Source organism: Onychomys torridus, chromosome 7, assembly GCF_903995425.1.
Source record: "Onychomys torridus chromosome 7, mOncTor1.1, whole genome shotgun sequence".
Classification (NCBI taxonomy): Eukaryota; Metazoa; Chordata; class Mammalia; order Rodentia; family Cricetidae; genus Onychomys; species Onychomys torridus.
The window spans coordinates 68651458-68672738 of NC_050449.1; the positions used below are offsets into that span (position 1 = coordinate 68651458).

The 21281-nt window shown below is 48.9% G+C and overlaps 1 protein-coding gene across 1 annotated transcript in view; it reads left to right on the top strand.

The window, feature by feature from the left end:
• Positions 1–5692: 5692 nt before the first annotated feature.
• Myo5c (myosin VC) overlaps positions 5693–21281 on the top strand; it is a 72177-nt gene continuing 56588 nt past the window's right edge. Inside the window, exons 1-4 of the mRNA XM_036193297.1 lie at positions 5693–5719; positions 14414–14524; positions 17566–17731; positions 19192–19336. Coding sequence (XP_036049190.1) covers positions 5693–5719; positions 14414–14524; positions 17566–17731; positions 19192–19336 — 449 coding nt within the window. The remainder of the gene's footprint in view (positions 5720–14413; positions 14525–17565; positions 17732–19191; positions 19337–21281) is intronic.

Below are 21281 nucleotides of genomic sequence, written 5' to 3' on the forward strand. Positions count from 1 at the left end.
AACCTTAATTGAGAAAATGTCCCTAACAGACTGGCCTGTGGGCAAGGCAGTAGTGCATTTTTTAAACTGATAATTGATGTGGGAGAGCCCAGTTCACTGTGGGCTGTGCCGCCCCTGGACTGGTGGTTCTGTATTCTATACGATAGAAGGCTGAGAAAGCCGTAAGCAGCATTCATGCGTGGCCTCTGCTTCAATTCCTACCTCCAGGTTCCTGCCTTGAGTTCCTTCATCCTTTCCCTGACTTCCCTGGGTGATGGACTGTAATCTTCTAATCTTTGAGGTGAAATAAACTTCCGGGTTGCTTTTGGTCATGGTGTTTTATCACAGCAATAGAAACCCTAAGACATCGTGATAAAACACCATCATCGAGGCAATTTATACAAGAAAGGGTTTGAGTTTTCAGTTCCAGAAGGAACCATCACGGCAGCGGGAACAGCAGTGAAGAGCTCCCATCTTGAACAGCAAGCAGGCAGCAGAATTCTAGAACAAATTTGAAATGATGTAACTCTTTAAACTCTGAAAGCCTGCCTCCTGTGACACACCCCTTCTAACAACTCCTTCAAATGTCTGAGACTACGGAGTACATCTCATTTAAACCATCACAGTTATTTAAAGCAGTATCTACACACACACACACACACACACACACACAAACACACACACACACACACACCACACACACACACACACACACACACACACACACACACACACATACCAAGTTCCCAATCCAACAAGACATAAGCTTGACGCTAGCCTTTTATGGCCAAGAACATGGGGTTTCATCTGCCCCAGCTCCCAGGTGGAGCATGCTCTCTCTGGGAACAGCCAGGAGTCAGCATTTCTCATGTGGCCTTCAGTTATGTATTGATGGGGCTAAGCTTCAAACGAGCACAGCCAAGAGGAGAGGACTCCCTCCTACCTGTTCCAACTCAGGGGTCCCCCATGAGTACTCTACTGCTAAAAATGTGGGGCCCTCAGCTAGGATTGCAAGGTAGTGGTTTCATGTGGAGAAAAGCTGGCCTGGAGGACTTGTCTATTACTGACCCCCATGTGGCCAGCACTAAGCTCTAATGAGGACATCTCTTGGTGACAAGTGGACCCCTCCACCTCCAGAGCCTTGGCTCTGAGGTTTCTCTGGGAACGATGCAGATCATAAAAGTTTCTTTCAAAGGAATTGACTTTATTTGCATTAAGAGAAGTTTAAGCCAAAATATGGTGGAGATTACAGAAATGGGAATTGAGAAATCTGGTGGGTTGGCTGGAGACAGACTGAAGTGTAGGCCCTGGGTTTTTGTGAACAAATTGGAGAAGAGGCAGCTGAGAGGAGTCTGTGTGATCAGATAAATGTCAAACATTGACCTTAAGAATTACCCTTCCAAAGGAGCCCAAAATTGATTGGACATTTTCCCCGTGTGGAAAGCAATCTATGCTTGTGGCAACGCTAACAGTAGGGCAATGGGAGCCGTTGGTGGTGCTCAACAGATGAATGTGTTCAGGGAAGAGACACAAAGTGCCCCAAACCCTGCTGTGCTGGGCTGACGGTGGGCACAGGCAGGCTACAAACCTAGGGAAGGTGGAAACAGCAAAATAATGTCATTGAAATAACCTGAGCCCTAAAACAAAACAAGTCCAGTTGATTAACAGTGAGAAGGAACAGTACCAGAACTGCTACAATATATCTTTAGAAACATCCAGATTCAAAAGAAAAATTCAAGATTTGTGAAGAAATATGAACATGTGGTCCGTGCCAGGGTTTGAGTGTGAAGTGTCCCCTATGGCTTTGCACAGTGGGTTGGCACTGGAGAAAGAGTGGACACAGATTTGCTATCTGACCCAGGTAAGAGGAACGGACTCACTTCCATAGCAGGGACCTCTCTCTCTCTAATGACAGAAGCACCAGTACTTTATTGAAGAGCTGGTATCTCATATAGGGGCCCACCCATCCCTCAGCATGCTCAGTTAAGGACTACACTCCCTAAGCATGCTCAGTTTAAGATCATGGAGCAGGCATGTCCCACCTGCAACCTGCCAGGAGAGCTGAGAATGCAGCCCAACACAAAATCATGAAATTCCTTGCAACATTATATTTTTTTTGTAACTAACTCAATTGCAGTTCTCCAGTATGGACTTTCTAGAAAGAGAAATGACAATATTTGCAATGTCCAAAGGTTGGACGGTACCTGTAGGAATGCTTCTGAGCTCGGTTAGCCAGTTGTAGTCAGAAGTTTCTGTCCCGCCCCAGCAGTCACTGACTCAGCGACTTAAGATTACTTATAAATGATCGGCAGATAGCTCAGGCTTGTTACTACCTACCTCTTACATTTAAATTAACTCATTTTTTTTTTGTTTTGTTTTTTGAGACAGAGTTTTTCTATGTAGTTTTGTCACCTGTCCTGGATCTCGCTCTGTAGACCAGGCTGGCCTCAAACTCAAAGAGATTTGCCTGGCTCTGCCTCCCAAGTGCTAGGATCCAAGGTGTGTGCCACCACCGCCCAGCTAACCCATATTTCTTATCTATGCTTGGCCATGTGGTTCATGGCTTGTTACCTCATTTTCTACACATCCTGCTTCCTTGGTGACTGGCTAGCATCTCCTGACTCTGCCCTTCTTCTTCCCAGAGTCCTCTGTGTCTGGTTGGTCCACCTACACTTCCTGCCTGGCTACGGGCCTGTCAGCTTTTTATTAACCAATGAGAGTAATACATATTCACAGTATACAGAAGGATTATTCCAGAGCAGTCCATACCACACAGTTTTATCTCAAAAATAAAGGTGTGTTGTAACAAGAATCTGGCCCTGAAGGTGCCCACCTCACCCAGCAGCCAACATCTCATCTGTTAAAGGCTTGATTCTCAGCTGTTCTTAGGGGCGATGGTAGAAACCTTAGGAGGTGGGGCCTAGCTAAAGAAATAGAGCAACCGGGGTGTGGACCTTATGTCTGAAAGGTTGTATTTGTACCCTCTCTGTCTGCTTCCTGTCCATGATGAGGTAAGCTGCTTGCTCTGACTTCCCTGTGCTCCTGCTTTTCTGAGCTATTCAGCCTCCCCTTGGACAACAGAGCCAACCAACTATGGGTGGAAACCACTGAACCTGAGAGCCAAGATAATTCTTTCTTCCTTTCAAATTGCCTCTCTTAAATATTTTTGTATAGTGTAAAACTAGCATACATGTTAAAATGCTACATTACAGGCAGAGGCAGGTTGATCTCCATGAGTCCAAGGGCAGCATGGTCTACCCAGTGAGTTTCAGGACAGCAAGGGCTACACAGAGGGGCACTGTTTTTAAGAAAAAGCACTCCATTGGAGCCACACCTGACAGAAAAGGAGTGGGAGACAAAAATATGAGGAAAGGCCAACAAATAGAACAAATACGGTAGAACTTGGGATCCACCTGCCTCTGCCTCCCAGATGCTGAGATTACAGGTGTGAGCGGTCATACTTGGCTCTCCAAGATTCTTCTAATTTTATTCAGTTTTTGTTTGTTTTTGAGACAGCACCTCCACAGAGCATATAAATTTGAATCCCTATCAGAATAACTAAAACAATTATTCAAGAAATAAGATTAGGGCTGGAGAGATGCACACACACACACTTCCTGACTCTCTAGAGGTCAAACAAAGCACGCCACAGGGAAGGCTGTCTCACCCCTTACAAGAACAGTCACACTACCCCTAAAGTAACATCACACACCAAATCAGCAACACATAGTGAGGACCATACACCCTGGTCAAGTGGGGCTTATCGCAGAAGTGAAAAAATAGTTTAATGTTTTAAAAAAGTCAACCATTAGGCTCTGTGGTGTTGTCTTACTTAGGGTTTTTATTGCTGTGAAGAGACACTATGACCACGGCAACTCTTATAAATGAAACATTTAATTGGGGTGGCTCACTTACAGTTTCGGAGGGTCAAACCATTATCATCATGACCAGGAGCGTGGAGGCAGACATGGTGTTGGAGCTAAGAGTGCTACATCTTGCAGGCAACAGGAAGTTGACTAACTTACTGGGAGGTCGGTACTCCCAGCACAGGAAACATCAAAGCCCACCCCCACAGTGACATACTTCCTCCCACAAGGCCACACCCACTCCAACAAAGCCATGCTTCCTAATAGTGACACTCCCTATGAGATTACATTCGAATGACCACAGGTATGTACCTGTAATCGCAAATACTTGAAAGGGTGAGGTAGGAGAATTTCAAGTTTGAGGACAGAATGGGCAATCAACTGAGTCTCCCATCTCAAATGTACATCTATTCATAAATTAATAAAATACCCTATTTGAAAATCTTTATTGTCGTACATCATATCAAATAAGAACAAAACCCAGCTGGGCTGGCCCCAAGCTTGGACTCCCCCTGCCTCAGTGCTAGAATTTACCATCCCCTGCCACCATACCTGGTTATTTATCATTTCTTACCGTGAAGCTGTATGTTGTTTTTTATTCCGAGTTTTCCATTGATCTGCTCTTGTTGCTTTTCTGTGTCTCACAATGTTGGGTTCTGTAGATGGACTCCATTAGACTCCATTATTCACGTATCCATTCTTACATGAGTACATGCTGTTTTACTGACCATGGCTTTGTGCCTATGACTATATAGTAGGACAGGGCTGGGGCTCAAGCTATGCCGTGTTTGCACCACGAGCCTGAGGACCTGATTTAAAAAGCAGGTGTGCTGGCGCCAGGAGGAGGCAGACACAGTAGGAGCTCCTGGGCCACCAGGTCAGCCTAACCTACTCAGTGAACCCCAGATTCCAGATCCCATTTATTTATTTATTTATTTTTTGAGCTGAGGATTGAACCCAATCCTTGCGGTTGCTAGGCAAGCACTCTACCACTGAGCTAAATCCCCAACCCCAGATCCCAGATTCTTAAAACAAAAGGTAGGCTGCTCCCGAGAATGGACAGTAGAGATATCTTTTCTCCTTGTGAACATAGTCTAGCTCATACAAAATATAAAAGTAAAGTCCGTATACAAAAGTGCTGCCAGGATTTCTAACCCAATATACTGGGCTCATGTGTTGATTTGGGTGGAGCCAACACCTCTCGAATGTTAAATTAATCCCATTGGTCCAAATAGCTTGCCCGGACTTATTGAGCCCTCCTTGTGTGCCCTTTAAGACAGATGGAAGTATGCTCTCCTTAAAGGTCAGATGAGGTTTTTATTGGCGTAACTGTAATCTCAGGATGCATTTTCCTTGATCTTGGATCTTATTTTTTAATTGCATATAAAACGCTCACAAGACAACGATCTTTTCTTTTTCTCTTTCCTTTTTTTTTAATCCGACCCCTTCCTCAGTTTAGAAATTCTATTGACTCACCGATTCTTTGGGGTTTTCTGTGTAAGCCTGACTGTGCTCTGCCCGCTGAAGTAAAGGAGCAGGAACTTGGGCGGGACCCCTAGAAGTTTCACCTGTTACCTGGGCTGGGCCAATGGCAGCGCGGGCCTGCAGGCCAGCACCAATCCCGCTGCCCTCCCCCCGCCCCCGCCCCTACACCCCACTCCCCGCGCCCGAGCCCTCGGGGAAAGGAGCCGTGGCACTTGAGAAAACTTAGCAAGATGGCCCGGTGTTGACCGGCTGGGCGCGCACGGTCCCCTGCAGCAGCAGCAGCAGCAGCAGCAGCAGCAGCAGCAGCAGCAGCAGCAGCAGCAGCAGCAGCAGCAGCAGCAGCAGCAGCAGCGCCGAGGCCCATGGCGGTGGCCGAGCTCTACGCGCAGGTAGGGGTGCACCTGCCCGCACGCCTGGAGGGGCGGAGGCCGGGAGCAGCTGCGAGTTCACCCGGGCGCCTGGCGGGTGGACACAGCCAACCGAGGGCCGCTGTTCCCACGTCGGGTGGCTGGACCACCTGGACCCTTCCTCCAGCAAACTGATGGAATCTGAGTCCCGCACAGGGCAGGAGCTTCGATCTAGCATGTCTAGCTTCGGGAACCTTCCAGGCCTCCAGAGCCTGGAGGATTCCCGCAAGATTGGCCGTGCTTTCTAGAACGCTGGGTGCGCTTCCCTGTGCGGTGGCGAAGTTCCTCCGGGGCTCCACCTGGAGATGCCTGGTCTGAGCACATGGGTGCTGCCAGACTCTCACCAGCCAGTCTAAGGTGCTTTGCTCGGACAGCACCTCCGGCAAGCCTGACCCTGAGCAATGATTGCACTCTGGGAAACTTCCAGAGCTTAAGAGCTTCACCCTCGCCCAGGAAAGCATGTGTAAAAATAAAATAGCCGTGAAAACAGATCCTGTTACACTGTTGTAGGGGAAATTTAGACCCCTTCAAGACAGATGGGACAAGTACAGATTCTGTTGGAACATTTTCCCCACACACACATGAACTTAGCTTAATTTGGCGGAGGGTGGGTGGGGAGCGGGGTTATTGTTTGGTTTTGGGTTTGGGTTTGGGTTTTGTTTGTTGAGACTGTGTGGCACTGTGTCACCCCAGCTAGCCTGGACATCACTGTGTGGATCAGGTTGGCTTCAAACTCACAAGAGTTTTGCCTGCCTTTGCCTCCAGAGTGCTGAGGTTAAAGGTGTGCCTCCATGCTCCACCCTCTTTTTAAGACAGGGGCTAGCTTTGTGTCCCTGGCTGGAATGGTACTCCCTTACATAACTCAGGCTGGCTTCAGCCTTGTGGAGGACTTGCTTCAACTACCCAAGCGCTAGTATTACAGGCATACCCCCACCACACCCATCTTTGTGTTGTTGTTTTGTTTTCTGAGACAGGGTTTCTCTGTGTAGTTTGGGTGTCTGCCCTGGAACTCACTCTGTAGACCAGGCTGGCCTCAAACTCACAGATATCTGCCTGGCTCTGCCTCCCGAGTGCTGGGATTAAAGGCATGCGCCACCACCGCCTGGTCCCATCTTTATACCTTAAATTTAAAAGGTATTTTATAATTATCTTTGCAGGGGGGGGGCTTCCTTCTACTTTGTTTAGCTAATAAATTACAAGCACATGCCAAAGAGGATAGTCCTCTGATGCATTCAAACCATGGCCTGTTTTGTGGAGCGGTCTCCTTCCTCTCCTGCCCCAAGCTGGGGACTGAACCCAGGGCCTTGCTTGCTAGGCAGACACTCTACCACAGAGCTAAACCCCTCATCTAGAATAGTTTACCAGAAACAACGTGAGCCACCAGGTACCCAGCAGTGTTTCAAAGCCTTCATGTTACTAACCATAAAAGAAAATTCTTGAACAAACCCCCACATTATTGGGCATTTTGGGGACAGAAAGCTGGTCATTGACCTGTTTTGAGTAACAATTTTTCTTGAAGCAAAAATACACAGGTGTATTTACCCCTTTCTCTAGTGCCTGTAATCCCAGCTCTCAGGGGCCTGAAGCAGGAGGATTGCCTTGGGTTGTAAGTTATCCTGGGCTACATAGTGAGCTCCAGGCAGCTAGGGCTAAATGCCAAGGCTTTTTCTCAAAAATAAGTGAGGACATTGTGGAGTGGATGAAGGGAGGATGGTTGGAGTGTGGTGGGGTCGGGATTTCTCTGTAGGTGGAAGCACTGTGCTTGGGGGAGCAGAGAAAATGTTTCGTTTTATTCCAGAGTTGCTGTTTTGCCTGCCTAGGTATTTTCTGGTTCTCTGACGTGAGATTTGTCAAGTAGATGTTTGCTGAGGCCTGGGGAGTATGAGGGAGATACAGAGCCGAGGCAGAGGGCCTCACAGGTGGGGGTTTTGAGTTGGGATGGGGGGATGGGGGTGGTTTAGGAGGGTAGGTGAGTTGCCTCATCATGAGGATCCCAGCCATTCAGGGCTCTGGATAGATCTGCAGTCCTGGACATGGAGGGTGCAGACAGATGAGGAGAAAGTGGCCAGGGAGTATTCAGACAAGGGACTCACCAAGGATGACATGGACACTGGTGTCCGAGTGATTGAGAACAGGGTGTGTATGGGTGGTATTAGAGCCATGAGGAGGAGGAAGTGTTTCTGAGAGAGGTCATGAAGCACATTTCTTTTTTTAACCAGCAAGGGTGTTGAAGCTTGAGCGAACTTCCAGGGAAAGTGGGGGTGGGTGGGGGGGGGGAGTGCACGGCCTGGGTGTCTCTAAAGAATGGGCTCAGTTAGGGGTAGGGGTGTCCTCTACCCAGGAGTGGTCACTGAACCCAAGGCCGGAACACCCCATTGCAAGAGGCCCAGAACAGAGAAGTGCCCACATTCCAAGAGAGAAGCAGTCAGCTGCCAATCCGAGATGAGCCATCACAGGGGAGGAGGCAGGAGGGCTGGGCAGTACCAGGAAGAGAGGTCCCCACAGGGAGAGGGAACTCCTGAGAGAGAGCTATGGTGTAGGAAGTGTAAAATGATCCAACCTCTCTCCACAGCAGCATGCCTTAGAAATGTTCTAAGCATGTTACCTAAGATCCCTTTGAGAAAAACTGATCTGACCAATCCCTACTTAAAACCTTCATGAGGCCTTTGTCACTTGCAGAATCCAACCCCCCATAAGGCTCTGCCCCTGCACCCTCCTCCAGACCCTGCCACTCTCTTTAGCTGGCTCCTGCCCTGCCAGGCCTTCGTCTGTCCTTCCCAGCTTGGCCTGCATGCTCACCACTGGCTCAGTGCACTGCTTTGTTCAGGAGCAAGCACACTGTTCTGAGAAGCCTGCAGCCAGCCCTCCGTCCAGCACCCTGGCCACTGTTAACATGGTCAACTGTGCGTCCCCTCTGCTGACCATTAGCTCGTCAAGACCAGGGTGCTGTGAGCAGGGTGCGGTGAGCATGCTCTAAATACTTGCTCTATGCACACATGCAGGAGCGGGTGTTTGTGTTTATAGCTACAGCTGTGGGCAGGATGCTTATTTTTAACTTGCATGATAGAGTTGAATGTTTCTAAGTACCAGACATCATCCTCAGAACTGTTCTCTCAATCTGAAATAATCTGAAGAAAAGCAATCTATGTGTTAAACCTTCACACCCCATTCTTTTTATTTTTGTGGAGCTGAGGATTGAACCCAGGGCCTTGGAGCGCTCTACCACTGAGCTAAATCCCCAACCCCCACACCCCATTCTATGCAGAGCTCAGATCAAGGAGGTTGTCTAAGTGACACAGACTTCACAGGGTCAAGGTCTTAATGCCTCTCGATGCCCTGACCTGGGCCCCACCTTTATCACATTCAAGGAATCTGAGCTTTTGCCCATACGGTGGACTCAAGGGAAGTCCATCTGTTTTCTAGCTACCTGCCCACACCTGCTAATTTGTCACATTGTTCTTTATAATAATTAGACAGAACCAACCCCAATATCCATCAGGAGAGAGAAAAGCTAGTCACAAGACCCCACCCACATGATGAAGGACAGAAAGCCACATAAACACTGCCTCAGACCTTCACAGACGCATGGGAAAGGCCTGTGAAGAGCAAGCGTCCCAAACCTGGTCACGCTGTAGTGACAAGCACAAATAATGTCCAAGCAAATGACTAGAGCTGGGGAGGTTAGTTCTGCTGCCCTCAGAGACATCAAGGGGACGGCCAGAGGAAGGTCCTCAGATGTCTCCCATTGGACCAGGGCGTTGCCTTTAGTGGGGACGGCCAGAGGAAGGTCCTCAGATGTCTCCCATTGGACCAGGGCATTGCCTTTAGTGGACCTGTAGAGGAAAGGATTCTGACATGGCTGAGGGGAAGGGCTATGGGTACAGTGTACCAGAGTGAGAAAGGCAGTCGCTGTGCACACCACAGTGAGGAGTGGCGATGGCGGAGGTCCAGGATGGGAAGGTGGGAAGGTGTGGAGGGAAATGAGAACGTCACGGGGGCTCGGCCACTGCTGAGAAGGTGATGGGACCAAGAGCTGTTCCCGGTCCTTCTCCAGCCCCCCCCCCCACAGTGAACGCCAGTGTGTCTGTGGCCAACCTCACGGTGATGTCGCCTTCTAGCAGCTGCTCAGCCTGTGGGCTGTGGGATCCATGTGTTTGTGAGCAGAGCTGGCATATGCTTTCCTCAGAAAGGTACAGTCATTTAGTTGTGTGCTGGTCTCGACTGTGTGTGAAGAACTCACAGGAGAGACTGGGAACGCCAGGATGGCTGTAGGCACATTCGTTGGTATTTTCAAGGGTCGGCTGAAACCCAGAGAGTAAGGTCAGGAGAAGTACCTTGAAGACTCACAGACCAGGTCCCTATCTCATAGAAGGTCAGTGTTCATGCAAGTGGTGTTCCCATTTGATCTTTCTAACAGCCTTCTCATCCAGTTCGATTCCCCACCGTCGTCTGATCTATGGGTAGTTCAAAAACTGAAAAATGAGGAAGGGTCAACGAGCCAAATGCCGACTTTCATGTTTTTCTGGTGCAGTGGGAACTGCTGGGCATTTGAACTTTTCTTGAATGGAGCAGCCCCCATGCTGCGTAGGATCCTAGGCACAAAGATGAGGCTCGTGCCACTCAGATGCTGGTTACGGGAGTAGGAGCTTGTAAGAGGATTCAGTCAAGCCTGTTGGGTAGGGACCAAGGAAGGTGCCACACATAGGGGCTCTGGGTGTTTGCCTGATCATAGGTGTGGGTGGGTGGGTGGGGCTGGGGGGGAGGAACAGCAGAACAGGCAGTGAGTCGGGGGAGATTTGGAATGCTCTAGAAAGTGCTGGTGGTTTGTGGTGACTGCAGCCAGAGTAGCCTGGGTAGAGGACTTGGCTAGCAGAGTGGCTTGCAGGCTATTGGTCAAAACCTTTAGGGTGACCTTCAGTTTTTCTCGTGCTGTGGTATGCTATGAATGCAGCTGTGGATGAGGGTGTCTGGGTGTGCACAGCTGATGGCGAATGCTGAAGGTTGTCCCTGGCTGATGAGTGATGATGGGCTGCTTAAAATCTCAGCTTCACAGCACCTAGGGATGACTGGGCAGGGACAGGCAGAGAACCCACAGTTCCGGGGTCCAACTGAAGAGAAAGGGTGCAGAGAGGCACAAGCAATGTAACCACTTGATCGATGTGAGTTGTCAAGGATGTTGAGGTCTGGCATCTGAAGGTGCTGGAGATGCGCTTTAGAGACCCATTCTAAGATCTTGGCTGGGAAGCCAGACATGGTGGTGCCCGTCTTTAATCCCAGAACTTGGGAGGCAGAGACAAGCAGATCTCTGTGAGTTTGAGACCAGCCTGGTCTACAGAGTGAGTTCCAGGACAGCCAAAGTGACACAGAGAAACCTTGTCTCAAAAAAAAAAAAAAAAAAAAAAAAACACCTTAGCCTTTCTAACAGCCTTTCTTATTTAATCTAGAAAGCTAGATTTACCCACCATTGTCTGCTCTATGAATAGTCACATAGAAGGGACAGAGATTCCAGGGAGGGGCCTGCAAGGAGAGTGGGGAGGAAGGAGAAGGAGGTATGATGTCCCCTGTCTGGTTCAAGTGCCCTGAGCATGGAGATTCCAATCCAGGAAGTAAGGGCAGGAGAAGGCTCCTGTCACTAAACATCCCATGTCAGCCTTCAGGCCACGTGCATGGTAAATGCCAGAAGACCCCTCCGACAGGGGGCCGCAGCTCACCTGCACATGTGGCACGGGAGGAGCTGGCATAATCTTGAGCCCTTGTGGCTTCCTCAGCCTCTCTTTTGGCTCTTGGCCCTGCTGCGAGCTTGGCTGGCCATTCCAGGATGGAGACTTCAGTCTCACAGGCCAGAAGCTCACAGGAGTCATGTGAGAGCTGGTCACTCTGTTTGCACAGCTTGTGTGTATTTATCTAAACGCTTCAGTTAACTCTCATTATGGTTTAATGTGTTGCCTTGTGGGTAGAGGAATGTGAGGGAGGAGAGGCAGTAGATTGTCCATGGAACTGCGTAAACTGGAGTGTTTGCTTAGCAGGCTGGGTTTCAGGCGAGGATTCTAGATCTCAGTGAATTGACAGGGACACAAGGACCAGCAGGTAAGGTTACCTAGGATACAGAGGGGCAGCAAAGAAAGTAGAGAGTGGTCACATGCATTTTAATGCTGCTTGCCACTGGATGATACTTGTAGCTGAGATGAATCTAGAAGTCACTAGGAGAGTCTGGACAGTTTGTCAGGGTCATCCTCCGGGCCACGCTCGTTTAATTAGCCAATCCAAGGCAGGAGTCATAGGCCCTGCTGGTCCTTTAAGATTCTTTCTGGTGTGCTCTTGGACTCTCTGGGTTTGAGTTGGAACATCAGTAAAATGGAAGAATTAATTGGCCAGCTCAGTGATTACACAGTAGCTCTCAGAGCCCCATATTCCTCTGGAAGTTTGAACCAAAGGGACCCCATCCTCCAGCAGGGCTCCCATCTGAGCACCTCAACTTTCTCCTACCTCACACAGCATCTAAAATAAGCTGTCTGGAACTCTCAACTTGACAAACAACTTGTAGTAGATTGTCCTGAGGATAATTATAGCCCTGAGATTTTTTTTTATAATGGCCAACTCTTGATATGTTGGAATATTGTACTTTAATAATTTGTGATTTATCATGTTATTTTAAAAACATTTCTAATAGCTGATCTGAGGTAGGAAATGTGTGGTCATGGTGACAAAGATGTGTGTGGTGTGTGTGTGTATACCTAAGAGGCGTGTCTCTGTGCCGAAGGCTCCATTCAGGCTCTGTACAGGTCTGGGTCATTTCCTGATTGTTTCTGGGTAGTCCTCCATTGTCATATTCTCATTCATTCTCTCTCTCTCTCTCTCTCTCTCTCTCTCTCTCTCTCTCTCTCTCTCTCTCTCTCTCTGCGTTCATTTAATTGTTGGGTGGTTCGTGTGTGCCATGATGCATATGTGCAAGTCAGAAGAAACTTTCAGAATTGGTTCTCCCCTTTAATCACGTGGATCCTGGAGATCGAACTAGGTTTGTCAGGCCTGGTGGCAAACATCTTAATCCACTGAGCCATCCTGCCAGCCCTGCTGTGTCTCTTCTCGTAAGGGCTATTCCTACAGTCCCATCAGGTCCGGGCTCTCCCTTAGGACTCCATTTACCCTCTCAGGCTCCAATCTTCAGTCACATCAGGGATCAGGACTTTGGTGCATGAGTTCTGGAATGTCACAGTTCAATCACAGTGGGATCTGCTCCACAGAGCTGAGACATGTGCACCAGTAGCCTGCTGGGAAGAGAGCTGAACAGCTGCCTAGGGTCTTTGCCTTTCCCAAGGTGGGAATCCTTGGCTGCTGTGATGTAAACCAGTGATAACTAAGCAATAGCCAAATGTGATGGTTGTGCCTATAATCCTTGCCCCAGAAGGCTGAGGCAGGAGGATTACCAGTTTCAGGCCATACTGGAAAGCATGCTTGAGACCTTGTCTCAAAATAAGAACAGTCCAAGATAATGCTGCTGTAACAATGCTTCCTAGTACTGCATTTATTTGCTTGTTTTGTTTTAGAAACAGGGCCTCGTGGATCCCAGGCTGGCCTCGAACTCACTATGTAGCCAAGAGTGAACCTAAATTCCTGATCCCCCCCCCCAACCTCCACCTCCTGCGTGTTATGATTACATGCGTGTACCACTGTGTCTTGTTTATTCGGTACTGAGAATGGAAGCCAAGGTTTTACTCATGCTAGGCAAGCACCCCACCCTCTGAGCCAGATGTCCAGCTCCCAAATGCTTTCCAGTGCATATTCTTACTTACCATCCCTGGAGTGGATTTTGTACCGTTTTATGGGTAAAAAAAAAAAAAAAAAAAAAAAAAAGAGGGCACAAAAAATTAAATAAGTAGTCTATTGATGGATGCCAAATCCCTCTGCCTGAGTCTTACAGAAAGCCCCAGCTTCTACTAGGGAACTCTTGGCTTTCCTTCCCACCCCAAGCTACAGTTTTTATGGTGTATTTAGGAAGTTTTGAGTTCTGCTGCCTATGAAACCAGGCGGTGAGTCTGGTAGTGCATTGTAGATACACCACCTCCTCGTGGCAAGAAAGGATGTGTAAGTATTCTGAGGAGAAGGAGTGTATGTGTGTGCACGCATGAGCATATGGAGGCCAGAGGTGTACCTGCCATTCCTCTGGAGCCATCACCTTGTTTATAGAGACAGGGTCTCACTAGGATCTAGAGCCCACTGTTCGGCTGGGGTGGCTGACTGGCCTGCCTTAGGGATCCATTGCAGTTATAAACACCTCGTTTCTTATGTGGGTGCCAGGATTGAACAGGTTCTTGTGTTAACATGGCAAGTACTTTGCCCATGGAATATCCCCTAGCTCTGAGTGTCTTGTGTTTTTGTTTGTTTGCTTTTGTTTGTTTGGTTTTGGTTTTTCGAGACAGGGTTTCTCTGTGTAGTTTTGGTGCCTTTCCTGGAACTCCTTCTGTAGCCCAGGCTGGCCTCGAACTCACAGAGATCTGCCTGGCTCTGCCTCCCGAGTGCTGGGATTAAAGGCATGCGCCACCACCACCCAGCGAGTGTCTTCTAAATGTGGGAGTTGAACCAGTTGTCAGAATGAAAGCTTTCAGGGTCTGGGGATCTGATGATTTGTGTTTGGGGTTTTCACGTGTTGAGATTAAACCTGTCTTATCCCGTGGTCAGTACAACAGGGTTTGGATCCCTGATCCTGAAGAAGTTTGGAAGTCGGCTGAAATTGCCAAGGACTACAGAGCTGGTGACCGAGTCCTTCGACTCCTGCTGGAGGATGGAACGGTAAGGTCTCTGCTGCTCATGGCATATAGTGATGTACACAGCTGTGACACGGGGCCAGGAAAGTCCTGAGGGACTGTGCAGGAAAAGCAGCAAAACAGACACCATGTCCAGGAGGGCCAGCCAGTGCTGAGCATCCCCTGGTGTGTGTGTGTCCTCCTGCTGCCCCCACCAGCGGCCCATCTATAAGGGCTTCCATATTAGTCTCCAGATACATGCCCTCACTGTGTTCCAAGTGCCCAGTGTGTTTAGTGAAAAGCCATCCACTGTTTGGGTTCCTAGGTCTCACTCAGTAGAGACTGGGCAAGGGAGGAACTTGCAGGGAAGTAGTTTGATCCCAAGGCACAATCAAGATGGCAAGAGGGAGATGTTGGGGAGAGGGAGGAGATGCGGAAGGAGACTGGAGAGCTAGATAGTCAGTCTAGGATGTACAGACCATACAAGGGTTGGGAAGGTGTGTGGAGGGCATAGAGATGGAAGGCAGCTCAGGCTTCAGCCCAGGCTCCAGTGGGATGTGCTGCCGTGGAGTTACGGCCAGAGGCCACCCGAGTCTTTTGATGATATAGCGACTGGAGATTTTATATTGGCTTTAAGAAGTCACCCCTCTGGGTTCATAGCCAAGGTTGACTTTGTACTTTTAGACTCAAGTGTTAGATGGAGCGCTGGACCAATGATGTGTGCTCCGTTGGATCAGGGGTGGTGATCTGGGAATTGCTTATAAACACTAAATGCTGGAATTTACAAAATATACGTAGAGACAACACATGCTACTTCCAAGCATCTGGTCCTGGATACCAGGCATTTCCTGAGATCTCAGAAGTTGCAGAGAAGGAAGGGCCCATGCTCTGGGGTCAGGCATACCACTTGCTAAGTCTGTATCCCTTCCTTCCCACATACAGGCAAGGAGCTGATGATGACTGTGCTGTCACAGGTCCTGAAGGCCAGGGACTGTCCTTGTGAGCCCATACAGACATAAGAGCACAGGGCACTGCAGGGCATCTCGCTCTTCGGTAGCTCCCTGTAGTTCTTACCCAGTGCCACAAGGCTTCTTAGTATCTCAGGCCGCTGACTGGGCTTTAAACAGGTGGCTGGGCCTAGGGAGGGAAATCTTGTCTTGAGACAGCAGCTGCTTGTGCTATTAGCAGGCTCCAGGTGGCTGTGGCCCTGGCCAGGGAGGCAGAGAGAATGGCAAGCAGCCAGGGCCTCTTACCTTAACCCTTCCTTGTACAAGAGGACAAAGCTTGCTTTGTGTGGAGAATGTCACCTCTGCCTCTACTTAACAATCTCCTGTTTTCTCCTCCTCTAGAAATGGGTCTCTCTCTCTCTCTCTCTCTCTCTCTCTCTCTCTCTCTCTCTCTCTCTCTCTTCTCATGTTACAGCTGAACTGAAAATGAGATTGTTGCATTAAAACAGGCAAATGGAAAAAATGGAAGCATGGAAATTACGACCTCCCCCGGAGGGTCTTCTTGTTGATACTATTCTCAAACACAGCATGGGATTAGGGCGTGTGCTGGCAGGGCAGACTACAGGTCGACCTACCTCGATGAGGGTCAGCAAGATCTGGTCCAAGGACTCTGGTTCAGTGTCCTGACCTCCCCTAACTTCTCTCCTTATGCAAAACTGACCAACTCACAGGGACAAGCCCTGTGGATGATGTGAGGTTCTGAGAGAGTGTGACTGTCTTCCTGGCCTGTCTTATTCAGTGTTCACCTGGCCAGCCATGCCTTCCTCAGAAGACAGGATGGAAGCATACATAGAACATCAGGGATGAAGGCCTAGCATTTCCCAGGAGGCAGCTGGTCTAGGACTAGGCATTCAGGGTGGAAGCTTGAGAGTGAGAAGGTAGACAGGCCAGCTGGCCAACCTCCCTCAAGGCCCTTTCCCTCTCTGGCCTGAGCTTCTCCTGATTCTAAAACAGGGGTGGAGGCATCGGGATGCTGTTGTTACTATGGGGCTACTCTTTTGCAGTCTGGATGACATGAGGGACCCCAACATCACCTGCCTCTGTTCAGCAGATGCTTTGGGGAAATCGAGGTTTAGCTCCAGACTGGGGAGGTCATTCATCCGCAGTTGAGGATGACGGGGGGGGGGGGGGGGGGGGGGCCGCTGGCACAGACTGCCCCATACAAGGGCTCCTTCAGACTCTTCTCACCCCCAAGTGTCAACTGAGGAGACACTTGGCAACTTCAAAGCCATGAGGCACCTTAGCCTGGGTTGTCTGAGCAACAACATCTTTCCAAGTATTCATTCCCATGGCCTCCGTGGTGGACATAGGGTGGGGCTACCTGCTCATTGGCTTCTTATCACCCTCCATTACAGCCTCTCCAGCTCTGAGAACCCCTTCACAGAGGAGGGAAGTCAGATGGGGGGGGGTGGTGACTTGCTGTATGACACACAGTCAGACTTACTGTATGACACACAGTCAGACTTGATCTATGACACACAGTCAGTGCTTTAGTTCCCAGCTCCCAGTTTTTCATTACCCAGAGTCACCTAGGAAGGTTATTTCCTTTTTTCTCTACGTAACGTTTCTAAGACAGGAATGCTGACACCAGTAGTGCTGAGGCAGAGGGTTTAAGATAGAGGGTTTAAGGTCAGTTTGGGAGAGCTATGGAGAACTAGTCTCAAAAAAAGTTGTGGAGGCTGAAGATATGTCTCAGTGGTTAAGAGTACCTGCTGCTCTTGCAGAGGACCCAGCTTCAATCCAGACACCCACTTGGTGGCTCACAACCATCTGTAACTCCTGTCAGATCCAACACCCTCTTGTGGCTTCTGCAGACACTGCATAAATGTCATGCATATACACACAAGCAGGCAAACACCCACCACCACCACCACCACCACCACCACCACCACCACCACCACCACCACCACCACTCCACACACATAAATAACCTCTTAAAAAGTTGTGGAATATTGTTGTTTAGGTTTGGTTTTTGTGTGAGGAATGCCTCTATAGGAGCTGGATAGGAGAAAGGAGACTGTTTAGTGGAGACACCAAAGGTCCTCTCTTTCCAGGAGTTCAGATCCATCTTTGTTCCCAGGAACTGGATTACCCTGTTGACCCAGGGTCACTGCCTCCACTTCGGAATCCAGACATCCTTGTGGGTGAGAATGACCTCACAGCCCTCAGCTACCTTCACGAGCCAGCGGTGCTGCATAACCTCAGAATCCGCTTTGCAGAGTCCAAACTCATCTACACCTACAGTGGTAAGGAGTGTGAGCCTGAAGGCCTGCTGTCTGAGTGTCCCCAGCATGCCGGACACTGTGTTTATGCTGAGCATTGAGAGTGTGTGTAAAAAGAACCATTTGTGTGAGGAGAATCTCTCATGGGAACAAAGATAGATTATGAAGAAAGTGAACACCATCGGCTTGTGTTTGAGTTTCTCACTAGATCCCACACATGTATTACTTCCTTGGACATTGTTATTATTGTTGCATTTACATTGGGAACTGCGAAAATGCAGTTCATTTCCCATGTGTCACTCCATCCAGCCATCAGAATAGCCCAGAGATGAAGGTGACTTGTTGTTGTGAAATGTTTAAGAAGTGGTGTGTGTGTGTGTGTGTGTGTGTGTGTGTGTGTGTGTGTGTGTGTACACTGTGGGATATTTGTTTAATGATGTAAAGCTGTGTTGCATCCTTGTATGTTGCATTTGTTTAACTCTGTAAAGCTGTGTTATGTGCCTGCCTAAAACATCTGATTGGTCTAATAAGGATCTGAAGGGCCAATAGCTAGGCAGGAGAAAGGATAGACGGGGCTGCCAGGCAGAGAGAACAAATAGAAGTAGGAAGAGGAGGAGGCATGAGAAAAGGAGGAGAGGAGGATGCCAGGGGCCAGCCACACAACCAGCCATGGAGTAAGAAGGAAAGAAAGGTATATAGAATAGAGAAAGGTAAAAGCCCACAGGCAAAAGATAGGTGGGATAATTTAAGAAAAGTTGGCTAGAAATAAGCCATGCTAAGGCCGGGCATTTATAAGTAATAATAAGTCTCTATGTATTTATTTGGGAGCTGGGTGGCAGGCACCCAAAGAGCAAAGAGTGAAAAAAAACCAACTACAGTGACTGTCGGGTAACCAAGATTCAGAGCATTCAGTGGCCTGACCCAAGTCAAGCAAAGGCTTTAGTGAGTGGCAGAACAGGCCTTCTGGGAAGAGTCTGGGGGGAGGTGTGTCTTTGTCTGTGTTCTGTTGCTGTAATAGAATATCTGAGACTGGATAACTTACAGAAAGCAGAAGTTTGGCCCATGGCTCTGGAGGCTGGGATGCCCAAGAGTGTGGTTGCTAGCACCTACTGAGCATCTGGTGAGGGTGTCCCAATGCGAGACAGAGCAGGTATGCAGACTCCAGTCTCTCTTCCATCACGGCCACTGTGGGTCCCCACCCTCAGGACCTCATCTGATGTTAACAGGTCTCCGAAGACCATCTCCAGGTGCTACTAACATGTGAAGGGGGTTAAGTTTCCAACCCACTGACTTCTGGGGGGACAACAGTGGATGGGGAGGGCAATAAGCCAAAGGCCTGCCATCATCTATGCTTCCTAGCCTGTTTGCATAAGCATCAAGAGTCTGATATAAAAAGAAGTGTATTCAAGGAGGATCTCCCACAAAGGAGCAGATGGGGTGAACTCTGTGAGAGTCTGGTGACCATGCCTCACCTCTTTCCTCAGGAATCATTTTGGTGGCCATGAATCCTTACAAACAGCTGCCGATATACGGGGATGCCATCATCCATGCCTACAGCGGACAGAACATGGGTGACATGGACCCACACATCTTTGCAGTTGCAGAGGAGGCCTACAAGCAGATGGCCAGGTAGTTTGCTTCCAGACTGGCCTTCCTCCACTCTCCCAGAATTCCCTGCATTTGCTCAGCCTTCATAGTGAAAGTACTCTGTTGTGAGTTCACCTCACTAATAAGGACTGTGAGGCCGGGTGGGTGCTTTGCTGGATAGATGCAGGTGACAGGCACAGGGTGGCTGGCCTGTCCAGAGACTTTCTGCTTTTGTTTCTTGGTTGTCCCAAGTCAGACCTTCTGTGTTTTCCTGCATCATGTTTGGCTAAGGGAGGACCAACTGACTCTGCACTGTGAGATGTTTCTGGTTTCTGGTTTGGTTTTTACCTACTTAGGGAGGCAGAATCTACTGCCAGAAACACAGGTTCTAGCCACAGGTTTGGACTTTAACCTGATTTCCTCACTTTGCTTTTCATGACCTTGTAGAATTCTGATTTTGCTACTGAACATTTACATAAATCCTCCTGTAACAGAAACACCAGGTTCATATTTCCAGCATCATCTTCATACCCTTGGGACAGACAGCCTGAGAGGTCCATGTAATCTAACTCCCAGAGTGCTATCTACCTCTGTGTAGGCAGTGGGCTAAAGGCAGAGCTGAGATTTGGACCAGAGATCCTTGATGCCCATGACTGTCTTCTTGTGGTTCCATTGCCCTTGTCTGTAAGATTCTGGATAATAAAAACACTATCCTAGAGCCAGGCGGTGGTGGCACACACCTTTAATCCCAGCTCTTGGGAGGCAGAGACCAGCCTGGTCTACAGAGTGGGTTCCAGGAAAGGAGCAAAGCTACACATAGAAACCCTGACTCGAAAAATAAAACAAAACAAAACAAAACAAAACAAAAACAAACAAACAAACAAACAAAAAACACTATCCTAACTTTGTCAAACACTTCAGTTTGCAGAGGAGTCTTCACACACAGTGGTCTCCTTAGGGTTTTGCCACACTGTGTAGTCCATTGTCCTGCTCTCATTACCCCATCTAGCATGAGAAACTGAGAGATAGGCTCCGCTGTATGCCTCATAATTCCAGGTATAGCAGCTGCATGGTCCTCATCTGTGAGCCAGACTCATTTCTGTTGTGGGCCTTTGACAAAGGAAGCCATGACATAAACAAGGCATGGTTCTCCCCTACAGGGAAGCCTGATGGACAATCTGAGCCTAAATTTCACCTCTTTCAAGTCATCAGAGACTGAATGATACCCTATTCCCCTGTCCCTTCAGTGAGAGCCTTATCCACAGGGCCAAGCTAGGGCCTGGCCATCTCTTCCATATTCTAAGTCACATGGATCAAGAGAAGGGATTGTCCTCCAGGTGACAGAGCCCCCACAGAGCAACACCACTCATGGGACATGCCCACATGGCCACATAATGCTGGCATACCCTTTCACTCGGGCAGTTGCTCATGCTCTAATAATGGGGGGTCATGTTCCCAAAAAGGAAGGAAGGATGGATGTCTGTGCTGCACCAAGGGTGCTTCCAACCATAGCACACCCTGCCTCTGGAACTTTCTGCCTGCTGAAGGCCTTTCAGAAACCCCTAAAGCACAGTCTGATGACTAGCATCCGAGGTCACAGTCTGGTCATGAACGGTGTGAGGTCAAGCACACTGCAGGACCATGCCAGGTTCCAGCTTGGATCTGTGTCACTGGGATGAATGGACTGAAGACAAGCAGGCTCATGGTACACCAGCTCGGTGCTGGGCGCAGCCATCTGCCTGTGTTGAGAGATGAATGTCTGGTACCTTTCTAGGTTCTTTCCTCTCTTTTGAAATGAAAGGACTGGACCAGGGACTCCAGTGTCACCACAGGATGTTTATGTAGTGTGCCCCAGGTCAACTCTTGTGACCCCTGAGTTCCTGTCTCACACAACTATAAAATTAGGATAATTGTGCCTTTTGCAAAGCAAGACTGAGAACATATGTGAAGTGTCCACCCAGTGTCTACCACATAAGAAGTGCTAAAA